Below are 17110 nucleotides of genomic sequence, written 5' to 3'. Positions count from 1 at the left end.
TGCACAGAAAATAAGAAAAATTTCCTCAAACGACACTCACTTTTCTTTGCCCTTGGTCTCCGCTGGTTCTTTTTTCGGCGCTGGCTCGGGCTCCTTCTCAACGAACACCCTGTGCGGCTTCTCCTCGACCGGCTTTGGCTTCGGCTCGGTGTGATTTGATCGTTCTTTGGGCTTCTCGGGCGTCCTCTCCCGGAAGGATGCTGCTGCAGCCTCCCGTGCCCGCTCCACCATCTTCTCGCGTTCCCGCTCTTCTGCCCGCTTCATGCTGTCCTGCATCCGCTCCTGCTCTTCCTACCAGGTGGAAGAGGAGGGAACAGAAAGAACGGCTTGTCTGTAACGCGTCAGGAGGAAGAGCCCTCGCCAACTGAAGTCAATTTAAGATCAGTTTGGTCTAAACAACCGTGCCTTTCCCACCATCAATGCCCAAAGAAGGTTATACAGGAATTAAAGATTGTTTTTAACTTTGGAAGCCATTCTTTCCCTTTTAAGATTTTTTTTTTTTTTTTTCTTCATTACCGTACTTACCCGATTCTAACGTGCACTTCTTTTCCGGAAAAAATGGCCGAAAAATCGCATGCGTGTTAGAATCGGATACGAAACCGAGACTGCCGGAACAGCGGAAATTTCGTCCCACCCATCGCCATCACCATCTCAAGATGGCACCAAAGCTTTTAGATGGCTTTTAGCAACGATTTATCAGATGCAAGAGGCCTAGGTGCCCAGGCTTTGTTCTATCGGCATTCACACAAATCGTCAAATCACTCCACTTGCGCGCATGCCAATAGCAATTGCAGCAGCGACAACGAAGGTGCGCCGCTTCCACAAGTGGCTTACGAGCGGCTCCCACGCGTTCACAACGAGCGGTTGGCTGAACCGTGCGCCTCTGGAGACACTCGCAGGATGGACATGCGAGGCGTGGGTTACGATCCCATCGACCATGGTTTAACGTTCGTTCAGAAATGTGGCATCGCGAACGCGCTTGATGGCACCGAGGACGAGATGTTGCGGTTAGCAGAAGGTGACAAGGAGCTCTCGGAGAGCGACGAGGAGCGAGATTACTTCGGGAAATAAATCGCCCGTTTTTGTCGCATTCGTTTTTCTTGATCACAAAGTTCCGTGCGCGTTACAATCGGAGGTGCAAGTTTTTTTTTTTTGCCTGGAAAATTGGATGCATGTTAGAATCGGGGGTGCGTTAGAATCGGGTAAGTACGGTAACCCTTTGTGGCCCGCCGTCAGTCCCTGCCAGAAAAAGCAACACAGTTGTAGCGGTCTGCTGTGAGGGTACACCCGACTTGGGTGTTACAGGTTAAATTTCGCGGCTTTTCTCACAAGTAGGTAAAAGGTCCGGACCGAAAACGGTTAAACGAACTCCCACTTAAAAACGTGCCTTCAAATTTTCCAGTTTGCTAGAACTGTCAGCTGGCTATCAATGCGCCCTCCCAACATCATTACATTTACTAACGGTGAAAAAAAACCCCATTAGGTATTTTTACGATGCAGAAAGTTCCATGTTACAGTGAGGGCTACTGCATAGTCTTGCTGTATGAGCCACCATGTTTCCGTATAAAAAGCTTTTGCTGTGAGCTTTCTGTCACATTTTTTTATCCCCCATATCCCTCTGACATGCAACTCCAAAACCATTTCTCACGGCTTTGTGACTATTACAACAGATGTCATCATTGAGGTCACTGAACAGCCCACACGATGATGCTAACAATGTTCTTGGTATTTGTCAACAAGCACATTGAAAGCACGATTGGTTCTTTATTGCCTCTTCAGTTTTTTTACGCAAGCATCACAGCAAGTCAGCCTAGTTGGAATTGATTATGACTGATACTTTCTTGTCCTCGTTTATGAGCACTAAGTATCAACGGTGATTTCCACTCAACTCATTTGCTATTAGCGGCAACGTCCTTTGCTACTCACCTAACTGCTCCTTCTGTAATTAGCCCGGCTAGTAGTCTCTAACAAACATTTCTAAGTCGGTGGCCACAACGCATTTACAAGGTCCACCCAAAGCTAGAACCAGGTATTTGCCTTAGTGTTGGGGATGCAAGCTCATCTCACATTCCAGAGGTTTCGGGATCCAATTCCCAGCCCCAAATTTCTTTTTGATGAAACTACAGTGGAATCTCGGTCATACGAATCTCAAGGGGCGGCAAAAATATTCGTATCACCCGAAAATTCGTATCATCAGAAAACGAGAAAAAATGGAAATGTGCTGCGCATGCGACAGGCGGCGGCAATATGGCGTCGGCTCTTGCCGCGAAGAGGTGCAGGTAGCTTCAGCAACCGCTTCTAACCTTTTGTTAAAACGGAGCTCAATGTGTAAATTAAATTGCTTATGCGGGAAAGGAGCTGACAGTATGGGAGAAGCACTATAAAATGTCATCTACGCCAAATATCCACCGCAGAGGTGGCCCAGCCAGCTGCTGCTAGCGCTCCGAAATTGCCGCAATCACAATGAGGCGCGCGTCTCCCTATTGGCGCAAGTCGTGAGGCTCCTCCCAATGCAGTTAGCGGTAACCGAGGCAGAGGCTGGCGCCTGGGTGCCGGGCTGAATCGTCAGCGCGGGCGTCAAAAGAACGCGCGCTCATCGCCGACGCGACGCGCGCACACGAACTCAAGCCTGAACCGCATGCCATTCGGGCGCGTCGGCGTTTGCGCGCGCGTTCTTTTGACGCCCGCGCTGACGATTTCGCCCCCATGTCAGATTTCACCTCGCTCGTAAAATGACGCGCGACGCGCACGGCAGTGGGAGGAGCCTGCCGACTTGCGCCAACGGGGAGGCACGCTCTTCGTGGCGGCAGTTTGAAAGCGCTCCGGACATCCCGCTGGCTCCGCCGCAGATGTTTAGGCTTACCACGGTGGCTGATATTTGATAGGCGCTTTCCCTAGCCGCGCGGACGATGCTTTACAGTTTCGTTTTCGGACTCATCAGCTCCCTTACTTCATAAGCAACTTCTTTTGTTCTTTAAGGGGACGTGCTCCTCCAAACAACTTTTTTTTTAATAATGAAGTTAGGAGGCTGAAATTTTCACAGCTTGTAGAGATTGAGCTCCTCTGGTCATATATGTAATCAGATTTTGAATAGCTGCTCCGGATAAAATGTTACGCAGCATGACTTTCAGAAAAATTGCTTTTTTGTGCACTCTTTTTTTTATAGTAAAAATTTTTTCTGAAACTTTTAAAATAGCCTAGGTGGTTCCTTATGAACTGCAGAGTGCACAAATCTACCTGAAAAAGCCTCATCATCATTTTCCTCACCACACAAAAAAAAAATGACTGGTAGTGTGCCTTTTTTTGTTCTGTATATTTTTGTTTTATGACCGTCAGAAATATCTAAGGACACAAATTGCATAATGAACAAGATTTGTGCACTCTACGTGTTATAATGAACATCTGTGCAAAATTTCATCCTGATACGACAACTTTAAGTGGGAAAATAAGTGTGCACAAACTCAGAAAACGGACAAAAACAACAAGCTGAGAAAAACGCAATTGAAAGTTTATTTCTTTGGCAGATTCAGAAATTCTTGCTCAAACAACATGAAACTTGGTGGGGATACAGTCTGAAATGTCCACATTGAGGTACTAAAACTAGAATGCTCCTGCTGCATAAGTTGCACCCTCACGGTTTTTGCTGGGGTAGTCCTTGGTATGGGACCGTTTCACCAGGCTGCGGCAATGGGGCTAGCCTTAGCAGTCAGCTTGGCACACATCTGCCTGATCCTCCGCTGGTCACTTGCATTGCTTAGTCTGACCAGTTCTTCTGAAGGGAAGATTCCCAGTTCTTGGAGAACTTGCTCAAAGCTAGTGTGGCCCCCGTTGAACCACAACCCTGCGAGGGCAGTGGCAGTCTCCACTACAGTGAACTGCAGGTTGTACGATAGCGTCCTGTGCCAGATGTGCAGTGCTGCTTCCGTCTCCATGGCATGGGATGAGCAGTCAACATTTTTTTCACACACAAGAGGCATGAAATGCTTGCCACACTTCCTCCTCTTGCTCATCAAGCTTTTGGTGGCGGCTACAAGTACAAGTAGTTTGACAGCACCCCAAAATCCAGGCAGCGACCAGTGTCAAGAGAAATGGCAGTGCCAACACTGTTGTGGCTCGTGTCTTGGCTTCTGCCAAGTGCCATCAAAAATCACACTGAGGTCAGTCTGACCAGCTTGCAACGCAGTTACTTGCCTTGCTTCAGCAAGGTTGTCAGAGACGCCTTTTGTGGCCGCAACATGAACTTTCTTGGCAGTGTTGTAGAACGTCTTTTGATGCTATGGTTTTGGTAGACCAAGAATGGCACAAAACCTGCACAGCTGATCGTGTCCGATGCCAACCGCGCGTGCAGCGAGTACTGCTTTCACATTGACGGCGAAACTATCACGGGGACTTCCCCTGCTGAGTTCCGGTTTGCGGCCTCCGCGACCGACGGCGGCAGCGCGCTGCGACGAGTAAACAGAAGAAATCACTCCCGCAGCCACTCCCGCAGGGCACTTCTTGTTTTTGCACTTCAGTTCCAGTACCGATGCGAGGCCCTTCCGCTTGTTCGCAACCTCAACTACGACGAGTTCGCACTTCCCGCACGTCGCGCACACGGTGCCACTCAAGGTCAGTCAGAGCGCCGACTTCACAGATAACTGCACCGCTCCCGTGGCTGGCTGTCTCCTCACCTTGGAAGGCTGCCGACTTCTTCTCCGATGCGCTTATAAAGCCGATATCTTCGCTGATAAAATCAGGCCCGCCTGGTAGAGCCGCGCTTGCAACGCTTGAAGGCCCGGCGCCGTTAGGCCTCACGGTGCCGGTCGTGCCGGCATTGGCCGTGGTCGTCACAATGCTGCGCCGCTTGCGCTTTCCTTTGTACCGGCATGAAGTACGCTGCTTCCGGCGTCAAAAGTCACGCTTCTCCTCACCGTTCACGATTAAAGGCCCGTTCACACTGCGACGAAAGCGACGTGAATTCTGTCGCTTTGTCGCGCGACGACAAGAATTGGTCCCGACCATTCGCCAAAAACGGTCGTCGCGCGACAAAGCGACGGAATTCCCGTCGCTTTCGTCGCAGTGTGAACGGGCCTTAAAAACACACGATAAGGAAATAGAAAAGATAGCGCGAAGTAGCGAACGGAACGATGCGGGCGATGGCGGCGATGGCGGCTCACAAGCGGCAAGAGCCAATGGCGGTCCCGCTTTCGCGTCACGTGATTTAAATGCCCAGTGGGAGCTCGAAAAACAAGCGGGAAGAAACATTTTTTTTATTTTTTTTACGCGGAGATACGAAGCTGGCGAGCGGCTCAATCGAGAGAAGAAGGCTTGCTCTACCTCTCTCAAGTGACCGAAATGGCGGCGAGCCACGCTGCCGTGCGGAATAAATTCTCAAACCTGGCCGAAATTTGGCTTGATTGCGCGATTTCTTGGGTCACCGCGAGTCATTCAGACACATTTTTGACTAAGTTCTCGTTCGTATTTCGTTTTCATTTTTTTACCCATGAAAGAAGGATAGTCAAAGATGCTAATGGAAGGGAAAACAAAAAATCGGTATATTTCGAAAAAATCGCGTTTTTTCGACCCGCGTGTCCCCTTAAAGAGCGGTCAGAAGCGGTCGGTCGAGCCACCCGCCCTACTTCGCGGCCGTTGACGCCGCCATGTTGCCGCGGCTTACCGCGCCGCGCGCCGCATGCTGGTGGTATTCGCGGTGGCGTCAGCGTGCCTGTGGCTTGCGCGGCGCGTTTTCGTGAGCAGAAAACGCTCCATGCAGTTCACGCTTAATGATTTTGTGCCTGCGTGCGACCAAGGCCACACGGCCGCACATACACTCCCGCCTCCCGTCCACGCCACAGTCATCTGCTCGCGGCTCGCGTGTTCGTATCACCCGCACCGGGTGATAAATGCGAACGGATCATCCGAATTTTTTTACATTGCGTACAATGCATTTTGGCCGGGGAATTTTGAAAATTCGTATCACAACGAAATTCGTATCAACCGAATTCGTATCACCGAGATTCCACTGTATTTTTCGCACAGGAGCTTTCCTGCGAAAACCGGTGACACTCCAAGTATTATTTCCCCTGTTCTGTATTCTTTTTCCAAAGATTGCAACACGGATGTAGATGAATGTAGTTTAGCAACAAAGTAGCCGAAACCAGCATCAACAAAGTAGCTGAAACCAGCATTCTCGCTTCTGTGGTTTCATTTTCATTTCAATACTCTTGGCCACGCTTGGTTTTTAACCGAACGAGTTAACTGCTTTCACATTAAAATTGCATGTTGCAAAGTCACGCAGATTATAACCAACTTTAGCTACAGTGGAGCATCCTTGTAATCACTCGTGCAAGTCAACAGCATACTCTTAATGCCAAACAACTGGCTATTCTTGTTTGCTAACTATTCGCATATATATATGAATGACATGTCATGTGCACCTCGGCTTTATATTATGCAGAAACTTTCTTTCTCCTGCACGGCAAGATGGAAGCCATATTGTGACAGAGCAGTCAAATTTTGCTCCCCGCACACGCCTAATTCTCAGGCTTCCTTCCTTTTGTTTTTAACTGCCCCCTCCAGCGCGTGTATGTTACAGTTCAGGGCACATTGGAGCAGAGTAGACACTAGAAGTCCAAGTGCAGCTTTCAAGCAAACATAGGTGTGTGTGTTAAAAAGCAAGCGACTTACTAGCATCCACTGCAACAAAAGAAACCAGTGGTTTTGTCAAATGCGTTGTCAATAATCCCCAGAGGACAACATGTTTTGCACCCATCACAGGGCACTAGCTAGGGACACCACACGGTGAACTTTCGGTTGTAACTGAAAGACCACACTTTCTGTAGCTCCTTCAGGCTTTGCTCAACAATAAATAGATTACAGCTGGCATTTCACGCTCCTACTGCTCTTTCATTTTCTTGTGACACAAAACAGCATGTCACAAAGCACGAAATGTGAACCTTAATGCCGCAGCGGAACACTTCCACGGAGTGCTGACACCTCAAGATGTGTTAAACATACCCAGGCATCCATGGTTTTTGGCACCACTAGTCATAGTAAGGACAAAATTAGGTGCCAACACCCATTTTCCAGCTTTCAACACCTTCAGCATAAATAAACAACTGCTGCTGCTGCGGGTACTGTATAAATGATGAAATTAATCTATTGACATATGCGCAGTTCTTTTCACGTTACAGTGCCCCTTTAAGTTACTTACACGCTTGCTCGTGGAAGGCAATTCAAGTGATCTATTTCGACCGCCCCCTCCGTGGCACCATGCATTAAACCGCCTGAGTAACTAGAAACGGAAAAGGAAATTAAAAAGAAAACCACTCAGTGGCAGCTACAAACACTAGCTACTTATGAGGTAGCACAGGGCAATTTTTCAGATGTATTTCAAAAACAGCCTACACACGTCACTCGAGTCAAAAGGTTGCCACGGGCATTGGAGCGCTTGAGTTTCACGATAAAATGTGCGATGGGGAATATCTGGTACCCCAGTCGTGGGCCATCACAGAAACACTGGCACGTGTTCCATTCTTCCTCGGCCTCATTTGGGTAGCCATTTTTTCCCCACGGTTCACTAGTAAATCTGCTGCTTTGGCTGGCAAGAATTGTTTACTTGTGAGTGAAGAGCGGTATGCTGCTGTTCTGGGGCTCAAGTCAACTGTGCCCAACAGGTGAACCCCACAGTGGGCAGTGTGATCAGCTCAGCCATTAATGCAACAGCCAGGCTCTGCATTGGTAAAAAGTGCGACAGCACCCAAAATAAGCTATGAAGGAAGCAAGAACAACAGGTAGCCCAAATTTTGTGTTGAAGGGATGTTTAGATAATTCCTCAAAGGGACAGAACACTGATTTTTGTCGCGTACATGTTCTCTAGCTCATATGAAAGCCGGCATTTTATATAGTCGAGTAACCACAGGCAATTTATAAACAAATTGGCAGAAATAATTTTAATTTGGCACTAAACTTTCCAAAATCTGAAGGGTGGCAGTTCGTAGTGTAGAAACTTGACACTACAATATGGGTTACAGTCACATGACCTGCAAACCTTGCAACTACTGAAACATTTATTCACTTATCGAAAACTTTTAAGCCCAAGTATTTGTATAAGTTTAAATTGTATATGTATTTTTAAACCCTCTTTTGAAAATTTTGAAGACAAGCCGCTACTGCATTGATCTCAGTGTGGTTAACTGAACCTACATGCCCAGAATTAACAACAGCGGTCAGTAAACAGACCCACTGAAGGAGCTTTGACGATTCTGTCTGCCTCCTGTATCATGAGTGCTTCTGCTGAAATATTCGTTTGAAGTTTTCAAAAACGCCAACGACAGCTTATAGGGGAGAATCGAACTGTTGACCTCCACAACGTGAAGCTAGCATTCTACCTATCGTCCACCTCACCAGATGGCACCGTCATGCAAAGTATACTAGCGATTAAACAAAACACATAAAGGAATAAGAAAGACTGCAATTCACAATTTTTTTTATTTGGGGACAAGTTTTTAAATACCGGTTTTCATCTCGCATAGAGACAAAAGTATGTTGCCACACTATTGTGTGTCATGGTTGCCAGCATTATTTTTGGAAAGACACGTACGGCTTGTAGACCTACTAAAAAGTTCTAGGGCATTATCAGCAAAACTGTGCCGCGTTAAGGTGTTTGTAAGGGATGCTTTTTCATTTGGGATACAGCACGTATACTCGACAAAAATCGGCTGTCTGTCCCTTTAAAGGCACATCGTCTATTAAAGATAATTTTATCACTGATAAAACAGCTTAACAGCTCTTATCAATAAAATTAAGGTTTTTGCAGGCGCAGAGATCTTCTGAGCTTGTTCACAAGCCGAGCCGAGCCAAGGATAAACTTTCTCGGAGTTCTCACGTTGGTTTGAAGTCCGACTTGCCTATGCACTTGCAACGGACTTCCCTCTAGTCAACTTTCGGATGATAAAATTTTAACGTTTGAGCATTCCCCAACCGAGTTTCTTGAGGTGGCCAGCGACGGCATGCTCACCTGGCGCCTCCTGATCTCCGCCTTCTTCTCCTCGAGGATTTCAGCGGGAATTCCGCCGACAGTCTCCTGCGCGCTCAGCAGCAGAGTCCACAGGTCGCCCATGAAATCGCGGGCGTTCTTGCCGTTCAGGAAGCCTGTCAGGTTGATCTGCATCATCCGGGGGTCCGGGTGCTGGGCACGGGGGAGGAACAGACGGCGAGGAGGCACATCCCGGTCAGCACACCTCCTCTGCGGCTGGACCACCATAACTTTGCCTAGTAGTTCAGGATGCCACATTCCATTCCAAGATAATAGGTACAAGCCCAGCACTTCCAGCGCGATGTAAAACGTCAAACATGCGGTGCCCCACCCCTAAACTGACCAAAAAGATACGAAACGGCTTTTATTTACAAAAAGAATGAGCAGAATAGAGCTAAGAAAACTTTTTATAATAAAGAAATCTTGAAAAAAAATATATATATATATATCAGCATTGCTGGGGCTCGAATTTAGGGTGTTCGTTCCAAAAACCACGATTCTAACCTTTGGCTACTGAGGCATACAGCAGAACTTTTTCAGTCGGAATAAAAGAATAAAAGGAGTGTTTCAAAAGAGGCAGTAGATGGCGCTTGGTGCGCACAGGAAATGTAGGGCTTGTACGCACAAGGGAACGGAATTTCACTTTCGGGACATTCGGTCGGAAAACCAAGGCTTAGAGCAGAACAGAAATCAGACGACCACGCATCTGGTACGGTTCCCTTGAAACGCCATAAGGACAAAAGATGAAAGAAAAAAAAAAAAGGCAGATAACTTGTTTAGGCTGCTGCCTACTTTTCGCAGCGGTACGCCGACAAATTTCTGCAAAAAAGAAAAAAAGAGGATAGGAAAAATAAGTGGAAGCCATTAGCTTGATGCTTCACACAGTTTGCGCCCTGAGCTATGGCTAGCTACATTTAGCTGCTGCAGGCTTCGGCCAAAACACTGCTAACCCCGTTCAAAAGTGCCCCACAGGTTTAATTCCACTGAGCTGCTCATTCAAGAAATGTTGTCGGCAGAAATTAACAAGGACGTTTATTTAAATCTCAGCAACTGGCAGCTCTTTTAGGAACAGGGCTGTGCTCTTAAAGCGAACTCAGGAGTGTGTGGCCTGCTCTTTACACAGCACAAGCTCAGCAGCTACTAGCTTTTGGGAGCTAATTTGCACGTGTATGCAGCGCACCCACCGACGCATTTTGGAGGCCCTAACTGCGGGGAACATTTACCCGTATGTGTAATACCCCTGTCACACGCGCCAACCTAATGTCATTTTAGACGAATGAGATTCATTTCAAATGACATTCGTCTGCTGTCACACGGGCTCAGTCTAATGACATTCGCTGCGAATGACATTCGGTACCGAATGAGTCCAGAGAACTCATTCGACTGTGAATTCGGACCAACTGTGTACTCTCAACAGCAGAAGACCAGAAAAAAATATCTTTAAAAAAATAAGCAACTTATTGTTTGCCACTTTTTATTTGATCTTGCCTGTTTTAAAAGCTTTCGCTTGCTTTATTGAGCACTTTGAATGAATTACTTCCGCTTTCAGTGTGACCGCATGGGTTCCCGGCTTTTCCAACTTTCAACCATTTCAACATGGCTGCCGTCGGCATGGGGACGGAAAATGCGCGCGCCCGCAATGCCGCGGGAAACCCAAACGAACGCCCGCAATGGTCCGAGAGCGAGACGTTCGCTCGGCGACAGCCTTTTTTACGTCGCTCATCGCGGCGTCGTCCCCGCGCGCCGCCATGTTTGTGGACAAATTGCGGTATGGATCATGGCGGATCTGCTTGTTATTTTTCTTGGCTTCGTATGACTTATTGCAACAAATTACGGCTTAAAAAGAGTGCGCATAACGCATGCTAAAGCATTTTAGATACTTTTTCTCAAAGTATAAACGCTTATCTGGATTACATCATCATTCCATGCAATTTCGAGTGCGCCAAGTATACTACCGATTGCCATTGACATCACACGTGAATGACATTTGGTTTGTTCGTGTAGCACCTATGCAGAAAACGAATGTCATTTGAAACGAACCTCATTCGTCTAAAATGACATTAGGTTGGCGCGTGTGACAGGGGTATAAGTCTGTCGACTTTGAATTGTGAACTTCTAGGCGACGAGTGATTTGCTCAAAACCAAAGCAAGGGAGTGGGACGGTACTTGACAAATGCTGCGTGCCGACCAAGTTGGGAAAATCGTCACAGGCCCAGTTTCTCATTTGGCGTGGCTGACTGACTTGTTGAAGTCTGCGGCAGAGTGGCAAACCTACGCAGTCAAACCAATGATTGCGCAGTTTATCCACTGCTACCCGAGCTTCAGTCACTACCCCTGTGCTGAGCCCAGGCTACACATTCCAGTGTGTTCGCAATAAGAACGCATGACCCTGCAACAAGCTCAATTAAGCCTATCATATTTTATGGTCAGCCCAGCAGCTCCGAGTTCATGATAAACTACTGCGCAGCATGATGCTTACTTGCCTGCAAACTACATGAAAACCCGATCCATCTGTCAACAGACATTAAACTACAATCATTCATTTTTCCGTTACTATCGCCTTTAAAAACGCATTCTGTTTGTGCGGCCATTACTTCTCTTGAGCCAGCAGTCAAAGGCTGTGAGCAATAAAAAAAATAAAGCAAGCGCAAAGGAAAACAAGAGCACGACCTGCGCAAGGCGCAGTCAGGCCACGCGGGGAGGAAATCCATTACCACCTCAGAGGACAGTCACCTGTGAAGGCCGGATACAAGAGGCACCCGCGGCCAATAGCAGGCAAAGCCTAAAAAGACTGAACAAAGGCTACGTAAGAGCAGTGCTTTGTTTGCCGCCCCCACCAGACGAGTACATACATGAGCTTTTCTGGTCCAAAGGAAGCTTAGTTTGGGTGTCCTTAGTTGTGAATGTGCTGGACTGAAAGATTCAACAGAAGCCATTAGTGTGCCTCAGGTGTCCCACACAGCAGCTTAAGCTGCCTCAACAAGAACCCACTGTCTCCACCAGCACAACGTCCACACTGCCTGCTGTGCTGGCAGACTACGCTAGAATCTCGGCTTTTCAATCACCAAGGGTGGGCACGAAGCACTCGCGGGAAACATGTCAAACAAGCACAAAAACGTTGTCACTTTAACATAGCATAGAAAGAAAACTAGACTCCAATCTAATCAGTATACTCTGCTCAACAACGAAACGGCTTTATAATGTTAAAGTTTATGACTACGTGCACTTGGTTCACTACACATATAGACCGGTTCCAAGAGCAAAGGAAAAAACATGCCAAACCTCAGTTTGGCAACTCACTTTGTCCGCCTCCAGCTGGTTAAAGACAAACTCGACCACGACTTCATCCTCCATCCCAAGGAATTGCGTTATCCTTTTCGTGATCCATGGCTTGATGGTATTCAAGTTCACTTTGGTCATGTCAACCTGGTAGAACACGGAACATACTTCAGTAACTCGGCCTCCAAATATATGTTCAGAAAGCGACAGAAGTAAACGGATTTGCACATACCCTTTTGGTGAGGACATCGTGAAATCTCAGTTGCTTCAATAGCTTCTTCTGCTTGTCAGTGAAGCGGTTATCCTGCTCTGCGCTTGTTCCCTGTAATCAATTACGTGCTCTTAATGACCCGCCGGTTCACTTAAAGCAGATGAACTTTAGGCTCTGACGTCAGCCGCCAAGAGTGCAGCCGGACCTAACTTCGGCACCACGCGCATTTCGGGCCAAACTGACCCAACAAACATTTCAAGCTCCCGTCTCCCCGCTGCCGCCTATGGCGAAGTAGGTCGCTCGAAATTTTCGGGCGTCGAACGACTCGAACGGCATGCCACGAAACGCAATTTGAGGTATGGAGAACATAAAAACGGGAATCAATCGGATCGAACCCAGTGGGATGCCCTAAAAACTGCCGTCTGAGCAATAAATTACCCGTTAGCGTACCGACGACGCAACGTAGTGCCTCAGTGGTTAGGCCTAGCATTTGAGCTGCACACGCCAAGTTGGCGGGCGGCAACTGACTTGATACTTTTTAATCTAGGAATAATTTTAACAATACTACCTTGGGAAACATTTCTTGACCGTGTGATCACGCGAAACCGCTTGGGAAAACAGAAACACTTACGCGAAAAAACCCGGCATCAGTCATTGTTTTCAGTCAAGACGGGTACAGCGCATGGTTGGTCGACAACGTAGGCAAATAAGCCTCGTTTGGCGGCTCCGGCTCAGCATGGCTTGTCAGCACTTCCGAAAAACGCCCTCGAGAATGCTCGAGAACTGAAACCAAAACCGGAACTAGCAAACCGGATGTGGTCAGTGCCTTCCCTATACTTTATTTTATTGCCTGGCAAAAGAACCGGATATACACAAGAAGGCGCAGTGCATAGCTCCACCGCTCTGCCGCGTCGGGCGCGTCGTTCAAACGCGCTTGTCCTCAGTGACCCCACGCTTGCCGCGTTGGCGACGATGTCGCGAGTTTCATGCGAAAACAAGATACAGATCACTCCAACGTTTGCTTCCCAGCTAACTGAAGATGACAATAAAAAACCAGCCAAAACAGATCCGGTAAAAACGCGCATAGTTTGAGAAAAACAAAAGAGAAAAATAATTTTCCTGCTCTCTTTAGCCCACTGACTTCAAAGTTCGAGGTGCTAGAGGATATTCGTTGCTAGGCACATGCCGACTGTCTTTCAGTGATTCCTCACAGTTTGAGGTAGTTTCTGGACAACGGTTTTTTGGTGATGAACTGGAAAGCATCATGCCTGTCTGTGACACCGAACGCATAGCATAGTTCGCGAGGAGAGGCCTCAAAAAACGCAGCGCGATCAGCTTCATTAACTTGAGCCGGTGCACCTCACTACTGCGCGTGCACTTGAGTAGCTTGGAGCTACAAAAAATGGGAACTGCGTTGTCCACCAGTGTGCTAAGGGGTCTTGGCAGTGTTGGGTTCTCCTTGATTGCCTATTCAGCGAAAACTAGCAAGTGGTCTGAGAGGTAAAGGAGTCCACCCCGCATAGGCGTGCGCAGAGTTCTCGATTTGGGGGGGGGCAAAGTCTTATCACGGCGCCCCCCCCCCCCTTCCCCCCCCCCCCCCCCCCCAGCAACTCCAGACCTCTTCCCACTGAAGGCCTAACGGTCCGAACGCAGTGCAAAAAGGGATAGTTATAAAATTTTGATTTCAATACGATGAAATTGTAACACACACAAAATATTTATGAGCAGAAACTTTTACTTTCATATGTTACATCGGCAAGGTATGGGGCAAATTTGGCGCCCCCCTTGAGATGATTAGGGGGGGCGGCCGCCCCCCCCTGCCCCCCCTGTGCGCACGCCTATGCCAACCCGGTCCTGGCTGCAGGTGAATGCGAACAGGGGTTGGTACGTTCCAGGCTTTTTAGAAATGGCGTCACAACACTCGCAATTCCTCTGCTCGTGTATGATTCTGGCAAAGTAGCCACCGACGTACACTGTTGCTGGTAGCTGTGAAGGCACCTGAGACGGCAAAACATCAGCGTTGAGCCTTTTAAGCTTGTGCAGAGCATATCTTGAAAGTTTAGAGTCCGGCTGAGAAGTTCGTGGTGGCGGGGACTCAGAAGGCCCCACTAAGGAAGAACGTTGCACATAGCTTAAATGACATGTCATCGGCCCCCGTGTGGCTTTCCTGGTCCTCCGGGTATTTTCCTGGCCAGCAACGGATCGCTTGAATGAATTGCCTTCATCAATTCTTTGAGTGTGGTCAAATGAATTAAGCTGCGTCTTCTGTGCCGTCCGCATCTTATTCATCACGGAAAACACCGTTCCCTTTCCACTGGTGCGTTTGTACCTGGCAATCACACGACGTATTTGACGATTGTCTTGATATTGTTGCAAGGCGCGTCATTTGTTTTGAAGTGCTGAAGCACGTCTACGCACCGTTCCTCAAACGTAGAAGGGGGCGCTGAATGGTTTGTTGGTACACTGTAGCTTAAAGAAAACAGCTGAGACGTTGGGATTAAGCAAGAAATTTACACACAACACAGGCGCTGCGTTGCGTATTTCTTGTTTATTCCCGTCGTCTGCACTGTTTTCTTCAAGTTCATGAAACGGTTTCTTTTGGCTCTACCATTCCTCCAGCTTTTCGTTCGTGACACAGGGCAATTGATACCCGCCTTCCAAACTTTCGACCGAAGGCGGGACAAAGCGCGGTCCCAGAAGCAGGCTGCCGGGACAGCAGGACCACAGCCGCAAAACCGGGACATGTCCCGCCTAAATCGGGGCGTCTAGTCACTTTGTAACGTGATTTAGGCTGAGATAACGGACCAGTTTCACCACCAGGTTCAGGTTTCTTCAGGTCATACGTATCCTTCAGGCAGAATGACGAAATCTCTCCCTTCGGTTCGGTCCTACGCCACGAGCTAAAAACTGGGAGCGCACATTCTTCCGCACATGGCAGGGGTCAAAACTTTGAAACGGAGGTCTGTTAGTGTCGCACAGGTGTTCTATTTTGAACGTCAGAGTGCCCTTGCCCAGCATCTTCATGGTATTTACGTTGACTCGGTGGTTGTCGGTGACAAGTCGTACAATGCGGAAACCACAGGCTTCTATTTCTATCAGAGAGAGTACTAGCTCATGAAGCTGACTACCCGTTAGACCTTTAGTGAAGAAGTATCCTACTGAGATCGTGCACGACGAGGACAATCCACTTACAACAAAGTAAAGGAGAGCATTAGCGCAACCAGAACTTTTTTCAGGGGGTTGAAATTTTGGCGGCAAATATAACATATTATAATCTACAAATAAAAAAATATAAAAGAAGAAATATAAATGTTAACAAACAATAAAAATAAAAGAATAAAAAAGTAAATATAAAGAATGTAAAGGAGTAGTTATCGAGTTTTTATTATTTTTGACACGAAAAAATTAAGCGTCAAAGCAGCCGCCATAACAAAATTCGCCTGCCGAAGGAATATAATAATGGACACAACTTCACATAACAAAAAAAAAAAAAAAAAGAAAACCTTGTATCCGAGTTTGAAAGTAGAACGGGAAGGAAGGGATGATGGGAGACCACGGTGGGAAGGAAACACAAATAGGCATTCCTGAATGCCTTCTTTTCTGATGAAGTCAAGCAAAGCGTAAAGCCCGTGCAGTCTCTTCGTGACCATTATTTTTGCAAAAATGCAAAATTTGCAGTTCTATTGACTATCATTCGCTGCCGCTCTTGTACTGTTATTGCTTGAACACAAGCTGGCGCCTGCATGCTGCAGCCTTTGGCTGGCACTGCGGCGCCGCTCTCGCACTTTGGGGGGGGGGGGGGGGGGGGGGGGGGTTGAATGAATGATTGAATATTTATTAAGATGGGGGAGGCCACATGGCCGTAGTTGGGGAAGGGGAAGAAGGGAGGAGGGGGAGGTGATCATCACTCAATCGTTAGAGATCACTTGTTGGAGATAGATGATCAGAGATTTCTTTGGGAGGGGGATTGTAGACCCCATCTCACACTACCCTTGCCAGGCCACTCTTAATGGAAAACACACCTAGAGCATGCAGAAAATTTGGGTCTTCGTACGGGGGATCATCAGGGGACGAGTTGGGGGGCAGAGCACTGAGCAAAGAATCACGAGAAGATGCGAAAGCTGCACAGTGCCAAGTGAGGTGCTTGAGGTCTGGAAAAACATTCAGCTGGCAATGGGGACAGTACGGGGAGGCTGAAGAGTCCAAATGCAATCATTTCCGCAATGTGGAGGGGGTGAGGGCCGCCTTAGCGATTGTCTTATTAACAAAGATTTCTGCGGAACGGGGTAGGGTGGGGACACCATGCAGGTAGCCCTGCGGAGTCTTCTCAGCGAGCCGCTTTCGGCGAGAACATTTAGCATGATCCAGTTGGGGGCGCGGATGTAGACCTGGATCAGGTGCAAGATCGGGAGCAATCAAGGGAGGTGTACACTGAAGGCTCTCCCGCGCTGCATTTTGGGCAGCGTGATTGCCGACCCCCTGGGTCACATGCCCCGGAATCCAGGCTACGCGGACTTGCGTTCCGTTTCGGGCCAGTAGGTTAACCATGGCCTGGATGTGATGAACGGTAGGGTGATCAGAGTAAGCCCTATTGAATTCTCTGA

General features: G+C 47.9%; 1 protein-coding gene across 10 annotated transcripts in view; it reads right to left on the bottom strand.

Annotated features, from left to right (window-relative positions):
- The window catches only part of Srrm1 (Serine-arginine repetitive matrix 1), a 310368-nt gene that overhangs the window by 51899 nt on the left and 241359 nt on the right, over positions 1 to 17110 (bottom strand). For 5 of the 10 annotated variants that reach the window (XM_077682630.1, XM_077682631.1, XM_077682635.1 and 2 more), the window contains exons 2-5: positions 12528 to 12617; positions 12317 to 12442; positions 8999 to 9169; positions 41 to 291 (exon numbers count right to left, since the gene is read on the bottom strand). In XM_077682630.1, coding sequence (XP_077538756.1) covers positions 41 to 291; positions 8999 to 9169; positions 12317 to 12442; positions 12528 to 12617 — 638 coding nt within the window. Of the gene's footprint in view, positions 1 to 40; positions 292 to 8998; positions 9170 to 11749; positions 11827 to 11868; positions 11930 to 12316; positions 12443 to 12527; positions 12618 to 13074; positions 13292 to 17110 lie in introns of those variants that run through there. The other 5 variants (XM_077682632.1, XM_077682633.1, XM_077682634.1 and 2 more) reach the window with 4 other exon arrangements.

This window comes from Haemaphysalis longicornis, unplaced genomic scaffold (genome assembly GCF_048455015.1).
Source record: "Haemaphysalis longicornis isolate Haplotype H1 unplaced genomic scaffold, Haemaphysalis longicornis Haplotype H1 scaffold_9, whole genome shotgun sequence".
Classification (NCBI taxonomy): domain Eukaryota; kingdom Metazoa; phylum Arthropoda; class Arachnida; order Ixodida; family Ixodidae; genus Haemaphysalis; species Haemaphysalis longicornis.
This window is presented reverse-complemented; position numbering and strand designations above follow the sequence as displayed.